General features: G+C 44.0%; 1 protein-coding gene across 4 annotated transcripts in view; it reads right to left on the minus strand.

Annotated features, from left to right (window-relative positions):
- KDM2B (lysine demethylase 2B) overlaps positions 1–15797 on the minus strand; it is a 113513-nt gene that overhangs the window by 94215 nt on the left and 3501 nt on the right. For 2 of the 4 annotated variants that reach the window (XM_053959128.1, XM_053959129.1), the window contains 3 exons: positions 11535–11679; positions 8301–8379; positions 4170–4216 (listed from right to left, as the gene is read on the minus strand). In XM_053959128.1, the coding sequence (XP_053815103.1) occupies positions 4170–4216; positions 8301–8379; positions 11535–11574 (166 nt within the window). In that variant the 5' untranslated portion in view covers positions 11575–11679. Of the gene's footprint in view, positions 1–4169; positions 4217–8300; positions 8380–11534; positions 11680–11861; positions 11954–15797 lie in introns of those variants that run through there. The other 2 variants (XM_053959126.1, XM_053959127.1) reach the window with 2 other exon arrangements.

Raw genomic sequence — 15797 nt, forward strand, 5'->3', positions numbered from 1 at the left:
TATGCACATCACAGACGCAGCACCACTTATTATTATTATTATTATTATTATTATTATTATTTAGGTGTGAGTGTAAAAGCTGGGATTCAATAGCCTTAGGCTGTGGGCCTGTGGCAAGCAAACTGAAAATAGGTCAGCTAAAAACTAGAAATAAATGCAAATACATCCAGACTGGTCACTACTGTGCAGGGCCTGCACCCCTACCCACAGAGCTCCTGGGCAGACTGGGACAACCCAGGGAGACAAAGGCAGTGCAGAGTCACAGGGGGAGACACTGCAGATGCCACAGAAAAGCAGATACTCCTCTAAATTCAATCTCTGGTGACCCAAGAAAACCTCTAAAAAAACCCAATAAAAAGAAATAATCAGAGAAAGAGCAAGGAGCTCAGAGTGATAGACTGAGGCACACATCCATGAGCACTTCCTCTTTCTCTCTCCCTTACATGGTTGACAGCTTCCAAAAGTATTCAGGGCTGCCAGCTTCAGATTGTGTGACGTCCATCAAGGACAATATAAAGACAAAATTCAAACAAATGGCAAAATGGAATGCTTTGGTTTTCTGACATCAAAGACTGAAACAAATGACTGCATTCAGTCCTTGAATTCAGGAGTGGCAAAGGCTGGAGAGGGTCCACAGTGACCAGGGAAGCCCTGGCTTTCAGCAGCTTGCTGAGCAAGGCAGTCACCTTTCTCCTTGCTCAGCCCCAGGCAAGCAATTCCCCTTGTTCCACAGAGCACTTGGCATAAAACTCTCACACAGGTACTTATGTGCAGAGGGTGGAGCTGACAATCTGGGAAAATACACTTTTGCTTTTCCACCCATCTATGACAGGCACTCCTGCAGAAATGACACCAAAGTTTTTGTGCAGATGTGGCAGATGTTTAAGGACACTCTAAGAGGGCCAATGACCCTCAATCAAATTTTAAATCAGCTTATGAAGAGATGACAGTGACATTCTGCCCCTCAGAATTAGCAATCAAATCTACCTTATGCAATGAAATTACAAAGCTTAAGAGTTATTAAATTACAACAGAGCTTTACATCTTTCAAGAGTTGTCCCAAGTTCCTGAGCAGGCCAGGAATTCCTTTCCACTTCTCCATTTGTATTCTTGGCTCACAGCCATTTCAGAGATGAGACATTTCCAACTGCTGAAATTAATCCATCAGCTCAGGTTTTACAGAGCATCCAGGATATGGTTTGTATGGAGGTGGGAGTCTGGCTCTGGAAAGTAAAGCTACTGTAAGGCAGAGTGTTTCATGCACACACATTGCACATGAGTGCAAAATCAGGCACTCGTGTCAGAAACAGGAGGTCATGAACATCACCAAACTGAATTACAGCTGGTTACTGCAATTTTTAAGCCAGGAATACAGAAAAATCCATCAAGCAATGTCAATGTTTCTTTGGAAGTCTGACAAAAGACTGAGAAATAGACACCTAAGCTCAAGTAAACAAAAACAGCAATCAACCTATCCTTTTTTTATTCTCCTTATTATTGCCACAGAGCAGAGCTTTCAAAGGGAGATTTAAAAGCTTGTTGTTGTTTCCCCGTGACTTTTAGGTTCTCCCCTGAGAAGATGGTACAACAGTCACGTTAGAAATAGAAAGTAAGATTTCAGCAGAGTTTGGGACCAAAGGCTCATTAACTTCCTTATGTGCTTTGGAAAAAGCCAGCACCATGTCCTTAAAGGGTTCTGTAACAAATGTGCTTCCCCTGATTCAAAGAAGAAAATAGAAGAAATGAGAGGTTTAAAAAGCACCAGCAAACTATGATGATGAGCATTTAAAAAGCCAACAAGTTTACACAGAACACAACATTTTTCAGACTGCGTTCTCTCTCTATTGACTCCCACACACAATCCGATGCAGAGAGTTAGGATCATTCCATTTCACATTCACCAAACATCCTTCCCTCCCCAGGTTCAGCAAAGGATTGGATAAGTTCTGAAAATACCACGCATTGGAAATGCAGACCTGGAGGTTCAGGATGATCTGAGGGATCTGCTAAAAAAATGTGGGGACAACAACATCAACATCTCCAACATCAACATCTCCAGTGACAGGAGATGGTAATAAAACATGACTTTTTATGTCCTTTATTTGAACATTATATAGTGAGTGTAGCACAAGTAACCTAAAACTAGAAAAAAATATCAGCAATGATATGCTATAGGAAGATGCTCACTAGTGTTTCCAGAAATAATGAGTAGATCATTTTAAAATTTGGCATGGAGACAGGAATTCCCCCATGTGCTCTCAGTGTCAATGTGGCTGTTCCACCCAGCACAAATTCCACGGCGAGAAAAACGATTTGCCACAAGAACTGTGATTTTTCAGGTGCAACTCACAGTCCATTTCCCAAATGTTTTCGATCTTTTGAATCAAAGTTTCCACCTGTGATGCCAAAAGTCATCAGCTGTATTATAAAAAGGGCAGGTGACGATGTTCTGGACCACATTATGGATTCAGCACAATGACTCCAAAGGGAGTTTGCCCAAATATGATATAAAAGAACCCATGATGTGATATCTGGCCAAGAGCAGGTACAGGGATTGCTGATCCAGCTGTGAGCAGGCATGCTCTTACATTAAACTTAATGTCAAAGTTAATTGCAAATGTTATTTCTGCTCCATTGTTTCATAAATGCAACTTTATTTATAAATATCCTCCCGCTTTGCTGGCCATGTACACAGGAATCTCCACCCCCTAAAACTTCAAAGGACATCAATCTTGAGGAAATGCAACTCCCACACTTTGACTGTTATACAGGAAAAACACTGTTGTTATGCAACACTACGCTGTTCCAAAACATCTCAGCATCAGACCCTCAGCTCCAGCAGCCTCAGAGACAGAAATGGCAGTTTATCAGCTATGGAACAAGTTCAGAAAACTGCAACAGGGTCCAGATAATGACAGGGTTTATGCACAAGGCTCCTCCACAGCAAAAAGGTTTTGGTTTTTTTTTTCTGCAAATGTGCACATGCAGGCATTTAGGAAATCCATAAAATTTAGGAGTTGATTTCCTAATTTAATGCAGCTTGACCACCAAATAGCACTTCCCACACTACTTTCAAAACATTTTCTGCCAGATATTTGGGGGTTTTTTTCCCTAAGCTTATAAATGGTCATAAATTAAGCAACATTGCTGAGTTGTTTGTGAAGGAAGGTTATCAGAGATAACCCCTCTCTCACTGATAACCCCAAGTGAGCAGAAATGAGGCACAAGTTCCTCTCCTTTGTTTTTCTTAGCTACATCTTTTCCAGACCTGATATTCCTATTGGCTATAAAACTCAAAGAGTAATTTTTAAAAAAACTTCTCTTTCAGAATGCAGCATTTGAGTTAATTTTAAAGATAAACTGCTGCCATGAGACAGGTAAATAAACTGAGTAAATTCTAACTAGCAGGAATGTAGCTAAAATCTCCAAGAAAGACTGCAGCCAACACATCCAACATCCAGCTTGCTCCGCAGCGATGACTTCATGGAGTGCAGGATCACTATTCAGCAACAATTTCAGATAACAATAAAGAACACACCCATCTCCAGTGAAAACAGATTTCAAAGAAACATACAGTATAATCTCCTACTCAAGATGTAGCTTTTCTTAGAGTTAAAAAACATTAATTTTGCAAAGATTGCTAGGAAACATTTGATGACAGTCACCACTTCTCTGGTTTGTGTCTCATCAACAGCCAGACAGTTTGCAAGGCTTTGTGCTCAGCCTCTCTTTACAACCTTCCCTCAAAGCACCAACCTGGCCTGACACTGATAAATACTGTGGGGAGAGCGCAGGCAAAAGGTGATACAGCTCCTGTCACACCTTTTACAAAGAGATGCTCTACAACAGATTTAAAAATAAAAAAAAAATAGGAACTCGATCAATAGAGCTGCTGCTTTGCAGGATCACAAAAGTGTTTGTAGGACACCTGTTAAGAGCAAAAGCATTCCCTCCCTTCCAAATGGCCAATTATCCAGCATGAGATTGGACTCCAGTCAGCACAACTACTAATTAGGGTTCTCCCAGCCTTTTTAATTTACAAATTGCTTCTCCGTGCCTTCTCCCAGATTCTGAGAGTTATCACAAATGTCTACAAACACAACTGGACAAGTATTTAAAAGCAATTCTGTTCTGTATAGAGTTAATCCAGTGCATTCAAAATAACTCACCCACTAATAGCTTCACATCTCTAACGGTGAAATCCGGGTCAGGCATTCTGTAATTAGCAAAGAAAGCAAAGTTAAATACTGTCAAGATAAGTATGGGAACACTCTCTTTACCATAATAAAGGAGAAATAAATGTATGGTGCTCTTTGTCCATAGTGCAGGAGGTGGAATCAAGCAAGGCCTCTCTGAAGTGTGGACAGTGCAAGTTTTAATGACACACATGACATCTTTGCATTGGCAAGTGTACAGCAGTTTTTCTACTCACAGTGAAAGAGAAGAGGTGTCTTTTTGAGAACTTTTTATCAGCACCAGAGTGGGAGAGAAGGGAAGGGGTTGGGAGTGATTTCAATAAAATCCTGAATCTTTATAGCTTGTTAAGTAACTCGTGGTGCCCCATGTCTGTTCCCCTAGGTAAGCATTATCACACTTGCCAAACTGAGGCACAGAGCAGTAAAACAACCTGCTCAAAGCCACATCATTACAGGTTGGAACCATGGCTTGGAAATAAAATATATTTTAAAAAAATAAAATTAAAGCCCTTTTGTTTTAATGACTGTTCCAAACCTCCTCGTCTGGCAGAAGACATGCCGGCTGTATTTGGTGGGTTGGGAAATTGTTCAATTCAATTTGGGCTAATTCAGAGCTAAATTAAATGGTAGCATAATTGGTTCAGGGTTGTTATGCATTTACAGGATCACTTCTAACACAGGGAATGTTTTAGGGAGTAATGTAATTAGAGAGTAGCCTGGTCCAGCAAGTGAGTTCTACATGTCAGGGAGAGAGTAAAATTCTGCAGCATAAAAACTGGATGGAAAAAGAAAACAAAAACAGTAGTGAGGTTTTAAGGGTGATTGACTTCATTTTACTGACAATATTTCACACTTCACATTGCACAAGAGCTGACTAAGGAATTGTAATGAAAAACAGCCCAGTGGGACCTGCCAGCTCAGTGCTCTGCCCCTCTTCTACTGCCCCACGTTGAAGATAAACAATTTTCTTCTGGACTTTTGACATTATTTCATTGAAAATTAGAACAATCCAGCCCATGGGCAAACATGCAGAACAATATTTTTTACTATTAGGAAAACACTGAAAGGTAAAGTTAAAAACTGCATTTACTGGCATCCACATATGTTGAGAACTATTTGCCAAATTCTCTTTGTCCACTTTCTTTTACCCTTATCACCTTCCTCTGGTGGGATGCAGAGGCTGGACAGTATCTTTTGTTAGTTCTCTGCCAACCCTCACATCTTTGCATTTGGCTGTGAGGGCCTCACAGCTTTGGAATTCACTCCCTCCCTGGAATGAAACAGCCTGAATCTACTGACCTTCAGGGTTCATTCAGAGCTCATCTTTTCTTTCCAAGCACTAGAAAGTCAGAAGTAAGGGAAACAGAAACCATTTGTGGGCAACAAGAACATGCCAGGCTTGTCTGCAAATGACACAGCTTGCTTGTATTTGGTATCAGAAACATCCAACAATAAGATAGGAATCTTTTTCATATTTGTATAAATCAAAATAAAATCAACCACAGAGACGGAGAACAAATTTAGCTGAGATGCATATGAGCAATTCTGTTATTTCTGAGAGGTTCAGCAGCAGTCAGAAATAAACATTACTGAAACTTGAAGAATACAATCCTTTCAAACAAATAAATATGTTTAGCTCTTTGGAGAGTACGCCTGGCAGATTCTTTTTCTCTGCAGTCTAAGAATGTGCGATACATTAAAAAAAAGAGTACAATAAGTGAAAAAAATCAGGCCTGAAAACAGCAAGTTTCAAGAACTCATTTTGTAGTTGGGCAGTCTTGGGAGGTCTAGCTTTAATTCCAACCCATTCTGCTGCCAGAGATACTTGTACTTCTTCAGCTCCAGCCCCACCAGCAGAACTGCCACACTCCCTCTTACACAATTAGGGCTGGTTTGCTACAAAACTATGATAGTAAAAATCCCAAAACCAACTGTTTTCTTGAATCTCACCAGTCATTTGGTTTTCTGTTTCCAGAACAGTAGCAATGCGAGAACTGTGCAGAAATGTTTTTCCCTTGATGTTATGCAATTTTCAGACAAATGCATCTTGTGTAAAACAACCACGAATGCTTCTAAAGATTTCAAATATCATAAAAGGTGGTGAAGAATATTACAGCAGTGTAACTTAACTCAAAAATACGACTGACTAAGTTGGAGATGTTCAGCAGTCTGTAATAAACAAATTGTGTTGCTAATTTCCTCAGCCAGAAGAGAAATGCAAACACCTCAGTCTGCACTGGGTGCATTTTTGCAAATGTTTAAAGATTTGCTAGAGAACCTATTCAAATCCTAATGAGGATGAGCTCTGGCCAGCACAGGTATCTGATTAACTACAAAACAATGCAAGATGACTGCTGTTCAGATAAGAGATAACACCTCTCCAAAGAGCATTCTCTCCCTGAGTTACAATCTTGGAAACAGCCCTCCCAGAAAAACAGCTTCTCCTCTGCTAAGAGATCACAGCGGGGCTTTCCTGCTTTCAGACATACAAGTAGCCACTCATGATGGTCAGAAGTAAAGAGGAAAGCAATTTTCAGTTTCATTGTAAGGATTTTTCCTCATTCCTCTCATTCCTTCCCATTTCAGAGTACCTCCAAGCACAGTAAGCAAACTGTTCAGCTCTGTACATCTGCCAGGCACAGACATGCAGGCTGACTGCTCAGCACAATCAGAAGTGGAAGCTTGTATCAGCAGATATTCACAACGTCAGAAGTAAATAAATCACCTTATATCACGAATTTTGTGGATCATTGTATCTCAAAAGTCACCCTATACATATCTGGATCACCCAATCCACCACATCATGATGTTCACAGCCTCCTGTGACCTGAAGCCTAGGAATGTTTGTGTCTGCAGGATGAGCTCTCATTTCCACACTTCTTCACTCTGGAGCACAAGCTGAACTGGTACCATTGGCACAGCAGCAGGAGCTGAAACATCTTCCCAGTTTTCTTCTTGAACTGAGGGGAATTTCATGTGAACTTCCTCAAACACAGGAGGTGGACCTGGCTGCTGGGAGGGTGCTGCAGTATCTCTGGCTCCTAAACACTCCCCAGCCTCACTCAACAGCTCATGGCTTCTTCAGGAAGAAATTCTTGAAACTTTTACCACTTGCCCCTAAGGAGCAGCAGTTTAAAACCAATGGATACAGAGAGAGCCTACTGAGCACTTCTTGTTCAGTGTTCAACATATAAAACTATTTTACTACATCAGCAGAAGCATCCCAGCAGCTCCTGTTTGCTCTTATAGTAAAAGGACACATGGCTGTCAAATACCCCAAACTCTGCTTCATCTCTTTCTCTCTTTAAATTATACTGGGGTGGCTTGATTCCTTTTAATTAACAATTGGGACTCCTTGGTCCCCTAAACTGGGAGGTGTTCCACAGCTGGAAACTAAGGTGAAACTGAGCAAAGTAATGATGCTTTCAAAAAATTATTTTTCTTTCTTTCAGCAATAGTCAGTTACATGATCCTAATTTCCAAAAGTATCAAGGAACATTCATCTAAACTATGGATGAAATACTGATAATGTTAATGCTTTTAATACTTCTCTTTTAGACACTGTCACTTTCACAAACAAAGTTGCAGGATTCTCTTATTAAAATACCAAATCCTTTATACTGGATATTAACAAAATGCAACCTCAAAAAGGCTCCAGTAATCCCATATTTAACTAGACATTATTAAATATTTACAAAGCTGTAACATTCTGAAGAGACATAATTATAATGGAAAACTACAGGCATCATTAGAATTCCACCTGCAATGAATGAAAGAATTGAGAAGTCAAAAATTGAAGGGAGTTTGTTCTGTCATTACAGCATGCATTGGGAGAAAAAAAATCTCTGGATTTCATTCCTAACTTTCATTGCTGACTTATTTTTGACTGTATAGTACCATGCTGTATGCACTTAACTTTTATAGACTTCATTATCTGCTTGTTTATAAGTGGAAAATAATTATTCCTCCTCTCAAGGGTGCTGACAGTCTTACTAATTGCAATCCATTTTGAGATCATCAAAAGAAATATCAGATACAAGTAGAAAGTATAATGGTTATTTTATAAAAGCATTTATTAATCACCAAAATTTGGTTGTAACTTACTTAATTCCCAGTCCATCCTTATTTCTGAAGATGAGGGGAACTCTGAGAGCTTCTCTTTGCACATACTCAAAAGTAAAATCTGTGGAAATGAATAAGAGCAACATCCAAAAGCAATTACAATGGTGTTGGCACCTCACAGTTACATTTTCTCAGGCTCTCCCCATTTCCTTTTTCTCACCAAAGAACTCCCTATCACCTAAAGAGAAATAGAAAGAGAATGCATATTTTAGATCTAAACCGGAAACCCAGTGACAGACAATGCTGTCCCAGCTGCTCCCTATTTTTCCTGTTCACTGATGCACATAAAATAGAAGCCAGTCAGTTTGTCAATTAAGGTCTGTGTTGAAACACCCAGGCTGTAATGAAATACCAAATTAACAGTTAAAAGATAATCCAGACCAAAGACTGCAAATCAGTCTGGTATTTTTTGGGCAAATGTGTAGTTTAAAATGTATGTGTTAGTTTAGATATTCTAAGTTACACATTTCTACTTAGATAAATACATGTTTTCTTGTGAGCATTATCTGGTTCTAGCAGAGAGCTCTGATTCTATGAACACGTAATTCTTTTTATGTGGGGCTTACTGTTAGTTTCAACAGAACAACTTTTCTTTTACTTAATCAGCAATGTAACTCCAGGAGCTGATAGTCAGATTTTATATAGCTCCTAGCACTTAGGAAGTCTGTGAAAAATGAATTGTGGGGAGTCACAGTATAATACACAATCAAAGTGAAAATTAAACATAAGTTTGTCATGTTAACACTGGCCAGAATTACCTTGCTGCTCCTCTCTGAGGATTACACAGGACTGGCCTTTCCTGAGGATTTCTCTATGCAAGGTCTGACACAATAGCAGTGATTTGGGGATTAGAGAGGAAGTTACAAGGCAGCGATTTGGGTGAGCCATGGCTACAAAACCCCACACTCAGTTTGGAGCCTTCTGCCACAGAGAGCAGAGGAATTCCTGCAGCAGCCATGGACTGTTTCTATGGCTCTGCTATTCCCCCATCTTTACAGGAAAAAATGACTTTTGTAAAGTCCATACGCTGCCTTGAAATGGAAAGCATTGCTTGACTGTTCAGCACTACAAAATGCCCTGCACTGCCAAACCCAGTGCACACTCCCTGCAGTTTATTCAGGTCCACACGAGCAGTTTAACTCCAAGATTCTTCCAGCTGTTCATGCTTCCTGGGCCAGCACAAGCACATCAGCCTGAGCTTCTATTCCTGATGTTTCTCTGCTCTAAAACCCACACTGAAAGTAAGAGGGGAGCCAGAGGCCAAACTCCCATGCCTGCACATGTACTGCCCTCTATTTTTACTTTTTCTTTGCTGTATTCAGTTAGTAATTATGACAACTAGGGATGTAATGTTCCTACTTAAGAGTTACCAAATCAGAGCACTGTAATTATCCATTTACAGAAACATTAAAAGTACAGAAACTTTATTGCTATCAGTGTCAAAGTAAGTGTAATGAACACTCAGCTAAGGCTACCAAGTAAATATTTCTGTGCTAAATAAGTCATCCTTCCCCATAGGCATCCCCATTAAAGCTATTGCCTTTTGGTAAGCAAATAAATAAACCGCAAAGACTTTTTACAGACACTGATCCAAGTCAGAAAGTCAACAAACATCTGGAGTAATATTGGTGGAAGAAGCAGAGGCAGCTATGTAGCCTTGCAGACTAAAGAACAAGTAGCTATGATAAACTGCATTCAAGCCAAAAATCACACCACTTCATGATGAGTTATCATTAAAAATAAAAACAAGGACATGGGAAAGAAAAAAAATATTGCTCAACTAATTCCATGTGTTCATATAAATTGTTTTATCCTTACATACTACTGTCATTCTTTCAACCAGATTCAATTCAACTCTTTGGTTTAGAGAGAAAAAAAGTAAACCAATAGTAAAAATAAAACCAGAGCAAATAGCAAGGCAGATCCTTTCTTCCTAATGCCCCAACAAAGCATTTAAATCCCTTGTGGGGTTGAACAAAGCCGACACAGACCACAACAAAATAACAAAAGACACTCATTTATTTTCAAGTTCCCTAGAAAGGAGAGAGCTGCCTAGAGATTTTGGAGCTGCCAAGCCAGGGAAGATGTGGATTGTACTATCCTTAGCATGGAGCAGTGGCAACCACTGGAGTGTTTGGAAGCTGAGGGTAGAATGCAATCATTTTCTGGAAAATTAATTAACATTTTCCAGCTAAAAAATAGTTGCTTGTGTTTTGTTTGGAGGAAGAGGGGTCAGGGTTGAGCTTATCTCCTAAACAAATACCTTCCTAAGTAAGATAGGTATTTAATTTCTCCACCACATCAACTTTTCTAAAAGGAGCTTAAAATGCTCATGCAAAACTAAGCCTAGGGGAGAAAAGGAAATTTTCTAAACTCGATTAGTGGCTCCACACAGCTAGAGCAATTTCAGGAGGATTACAGCAAAAACTTCTCTTTCCTGAGAAAGCCATCCTAAACAGGCTCCTCAGTCAGGCCGAGTTTTGGTGATAGCCATCTGGGATTAGGGATCCGTGTCAGCAGCACAGCGGTAAATAAAGGTGACCTGCAACCCCCCAGGCCCGTTTGATTCCCGGGCAAGCCTCTCCCGTTTCCCTTCCTGCCAGGCAGCGTGCGGCAGAGCTGGGCTGTCTGGCTCTGCTTACCGCTCCGGAATTCGAGTCACCTAAGCAAAGCAAGTAACTTTGGGGAGGGGAGCGCTGTAATTTAATATATGATAGACACACAAAGAACTTATTGACTTTAAAGTCTCCGAGACTGGCGAACAGGCTCATCAATCGCACCCTTTCGCAAAAGTGGTCCTGGATTCAAGAGGAGGCGGAGGGGGAGCAGGAATCACCTCTGGCTAAGTGGGGGCTGGGGTTTCGGCCTCTCCCGTGCCAGGACCTGATTCCTGACCAGCCCGGTGCTGCGCTGGGGTCACGGCGGCGGGGCACGGCGGGGGAGGCGCTGGGCACTTGCCATGGATCTCCGCGCTCATCCCAGCACCGCGCTGGGGCAAAAGCCGCCCTCCGGCTGCGGGGGGACGGGCCGGGGCAGCCCCCCCGGGACGGGACGGGCTGCAGGGCCCCAGCAGCAGCCGCCCCCCGGCTCCCCTGGGGCCGGCAGCGCCACCGGATCCCCGGGAAGGGGCGCGGGCGCGAAATCCGAAGCCGGAGCGGAGCCGCACGTGGAGGCGGCGGCGAGCGCGGCCGGACAGCCCCCGCCCGGCGCTGTTACCTTTGCCGTCCATGGCATGCACGAAATCCCCGTGGTACATTTTACTCTTTAATTTCTCTTCCAAATTGAAACTCCTGATGCTGACAATTTCCTCCACGTCCGAGAGGTCCTCGTTCTCATCGTACCGCCTTCGGCCGATGCAGCGCTAGAAAAGACACAAAAACCAAAATAAAACACATTGTCCGGAAAGGAAAAAAAAAATCGAGGAAAGCACATGGATCGGGCACAACGGTTTGATAAACACATTCTGAGGGAAATAATTAAGATGGCAAAGCACAAACTGAACAAAACCTGAACCCAAACAAGCTCCAACCCCGCTGCATGCACCTTTTCCATCCCGTGACACGGAACTCGGCAGGAATAACAGGTGCTTGGCTTCAGGAAAACTCAAACTTGGGCTGCTGAGCAGGGGCTGGCGCTGGAAGGCGAGCGGGGGACACGTAACTCGCCGACAATTCACAGGCTACAGCACCGAAGCGTTTTGCAATCCCGTAAAAGCCCTTGAACGGCGGTAAATGCTCGTTAACGACCGGATCATTCTTTTAATTATTATTATTATTATTATTGTTGTACGTGAACACGAGCTAATTCCCCGGTGAAGGGAAGGGGGGCGAATCTTCGCATCTGATGCCCAGCATCCAGGTTTCGGTATTTACATAATCCGAGTGTTTCCATAGTCACACCGGAAGCGGCGATTTAAAAACCAGATCGCTTTATGTAACGCCGCGATGGATGCGCAGCCCCCGCGCGCTCCCCCCGCCGCCCCGCACGCTCGACAGCGCCGAAAGCGCGGGGGTCCGCGGCCGAGGGGCAGCAACGAGTTCAATGCGGGGGGATGTAGGGTAGGCCCGGCGGAGGCCGGTGACGCTGCCCCGGGGACGCTGCGGCGGGCGCGGAGACGGGGCTGGAGGCGGCGGGGACCGGCCGCGCACAAGGTAGGTCCCCGGAGGAGCGGGGGGAGCCCGGTGCACCGGTTGCCGCCGGCGGCTCTGCCCCTCTCCCGGCAGCTCTCGCCCTGCGAACCCGCCCCGCAGCCCCGCGGACACGCGCGGTGGATCAGCGCAAACCCGCACGCACCGGAAAAAATAATGATCCATGATCGTCCCACCCTGCCCGTCCCTCGGTTCCATTCCGCCCCTTCCCCGCTGCCTCAGCCGCGCTCTTGTAAACTAAGTCGCTCCGCTGCCTACGTCCCACATGCATTTCTCCCTTTGCAAAAAATTAAGCAAAATCAATTAAAAGGCACGAATAGGAAAGAGACCGAAGCCAGCTACACACCAATCTTCTTCCAGAGTCTTTCTTTGCCTCCATTTTTTTTGAGAGTTTCATCACTTATTTGTCAACAGTTCCTGTCCTGCATATTTGGCCCAAATGGGGAGGAGGCAAAACAAAAGCCATCCAGGGCTCGCTAAAGTTTTGCTATTTTGCACCAGGACTTTTTTTTTGGGGGGGGGGGGGAGAAAGGGGGAGGGAAGGGGAGGGGGCGATGCCTTTTGCAAAGTCCTAAGGAACCATGTTCAGGCGCTGCGTGTGGAGCGGGGCGCAGGCGTCGCAGTGCCCGGAACGTAAACAGCGGCGGGGCCGGGGGGATGGCGGGGGGGCGGACCGGGGACACGGCGCGGTACCGGCTGGGCTGGCCGGGGCGGGCGGGGTTGATGTCCGGGGGCACGGCACAGCACCGGCGCTGGGCTGGCCAGGATGGGGGGAATGCCCGGGGTACCGAGGCGGTACCGGCGCTGGGTTGGTCGGGATGGGGGGCTGGGTGGGATACCGGGGCGATACCGGCGCTGTGCTGGTCGGGATGGGGGGCTCGCCGGGGTACCGGGGCAGTATCGGCGCTGGGCTGGCCGGGATGGGGGGCTGGGTGGGATACCGGAGCGGTACCGGCGCTCTGCTTGGCCGGGGTACCGGGGCGGTACCGGCGCTGTGCTGGCCGCCGGCCCCGCCGTGCGGTGTTCGGTCACGAGTGCGCGGCACGCAGGCGCTGAGCGGCAGCGGGGGGACGGGGACGGGGCCCCACAAAGGCGCGGACGGTCTCTGGGTTGGTACCGCAGCCCCCGGGATGTGCCCGAAGAGTTGAGCGGTTCTGCTTAACCGGGGGTAATTTGAGCTCCGCGAGCGTGCCCGACCCCAACGGCGTAAAGCCGGGGTGAGGAGTGGCGAATTAATGCAACAAACACTTGAAAATAATCTTCTAATATACGGACTTGGGGTTAATTGTGGTGGTGGCTTCGCTCCGTGCCTCTCTGCCACACGTGCGGTGCAGCTCGGAGCGGAACGCGCACCCCGGCTGGTGCCGGCACCGCTCCCGGCACTGCACCCACGTGCCCTATGAGAACCGCTCATAAAATCTAGATGTATTGTAAATAGTGTTAAACAGGTGTTAAATAAACCAAAATTGCTTTTGCAATATGCATGTGCAACAGGCAGTTAGAAATCGCATGGAAAAGAAGAAAAAAATGCTATAAAGTAGCTGCTGATACAAAAAATCTGCAGGATGGAGATCCTGCAGTTCCTAAAACTATCGGCGGGTCTCATTTCTACAACACCCCCTAACATCTACTCTAAATTGATGCTGAGCAAATATTGGGACCATCTGATTGCAATAGCAGGGTCAGAGTGCAGGTTTTGAACAGCCCCCAGGTTCCACAGCGTGGCTCCTCTCTGAAGTGACATCCTTTACTTCCCCTTCACATCCCCCAAGAAAGGGAACATCAAAGGATACCCAAACCAGGGTCGGGGCTGATGGCTTTGGCAGTGCTCCTCTGGTTTGCTTTTTGCAATCAGTTAAGCATCCTAGGTATTATATGCAATATATTAAGTGTTAATGCAAAATTTAAAACACATTAAAATTCAACTATGCAGGCCTTGCCATTGATCTCTTCGGAACAATTCCTATTTTAATGATCCATGGATAAAAGCAGGAGAGGACAGAGTTCCAACAGGATTTAAGGCAGTGAGCTTCTCCTTCTGATTCTGCCAAGAACTGTTTGCAGAATCTTGAAAAATCATGTAATCTTTCTCTAACATCTCCCTGTTTGCAGATGATTGAACTTTATTATGGTATGGAAGTGTTTTATAGGCTATATATTGAAGTGTGGATTCCAGATGTCTGTTGGAGCAAGTGCATTATTAATTCATAATCCTGAGGAGATATATACATATCTCGACCTTTCAGCCAAGATTACTCAATCTTAAAATTAAATACATGTGTACATCTGTAGGATTGAGGTCAGAATACAAGATAAATGGATGTTACTGGAGAATCATCAGACAAAAAACACATCATCCATCCATGCTGCAAAAGTCTACCAAAAGAGACAGAACGGAGACATAAAAGAAAATTAACTCATTTTTCTAAAATTTTTTTTTTTTTGACATGAACAATCTGAGAAGACTCTTGGTGTATCAAGCAAACCCACCAAGACTGTATACATCACATACACCTGGAAACATCAGAGTACATTATGGAAGTGTGGAAGTAAATGTTTCAGAAACAACACAGTTTCTATCTATAGATCTCCAAAAATAGAAAATACTTTTTAAAGCTTGTTTTAAAACAGAAATGATACCTATTCAACTCCAGTTCTTTATACCATGGAAATAATCTGTGTGTCAATAACAAAAAACCTATCCCAAACTTAAAATAACTGGGGGGAAAAAAGGAGAGGTGGAATGTGTAGGTTGTGGATGATGAGAATATCCATATCCACAGCTGCATTAGACAGGATAAAAACATTTAGAAGCAATATTAAATTCCCATGCTTAGTGCTGGCTCATGAGGGTTGGGGCTGGTTTTCCATCTGAGCAGATCATGGCACAGTTTTCCAACAGTGCCCAGAGCTGGGCCCCATCAGGCAGTGCTGGGATGGGACATCCCAGGGCTGACACAAGACTAGCCTTCTTCACAGTCAAAAATATGGGAAAACCACATCATTTTGACACTATATCACAAAACATTGTGATACAATAGGCTGGGCTGAACTCTGAAAAAAACACTAAAACTTTTTTTTTGCTGGATGTTAATGTAGCTTAAATTATTTAAGATCTAATCATGCCAAGGCGCTGGATCCTGACCTCGTTAGCTTGGAACTGGGAGCTGTCATTTAATTAATGTTGTACTGCACGGCTCATGCTGAAACCAGAGCTGAAGTTCTCTGCTGGGCAAGGCTCTATGAAGACATGGGATCATTTCACCCCACTGAGCTCTAAAACAGTTAGTTCCCATTGCACAGAATGGACTGGACTAATCTTAAAACATTT

Source organism: Vidua chalybeata, chromosome 18, assembly GCF_026979565.1.
Source record: "Vidua chalybeata isolate OUT-0048 chromosome 18, bVidCha1 merged haplotype, whole genome shotgun sequence".
NCBI lineage: Eukaryota > Metazoa > Chordata > Aves > Passeriformes > Viduidae > Vidua > Vidua chalybeata.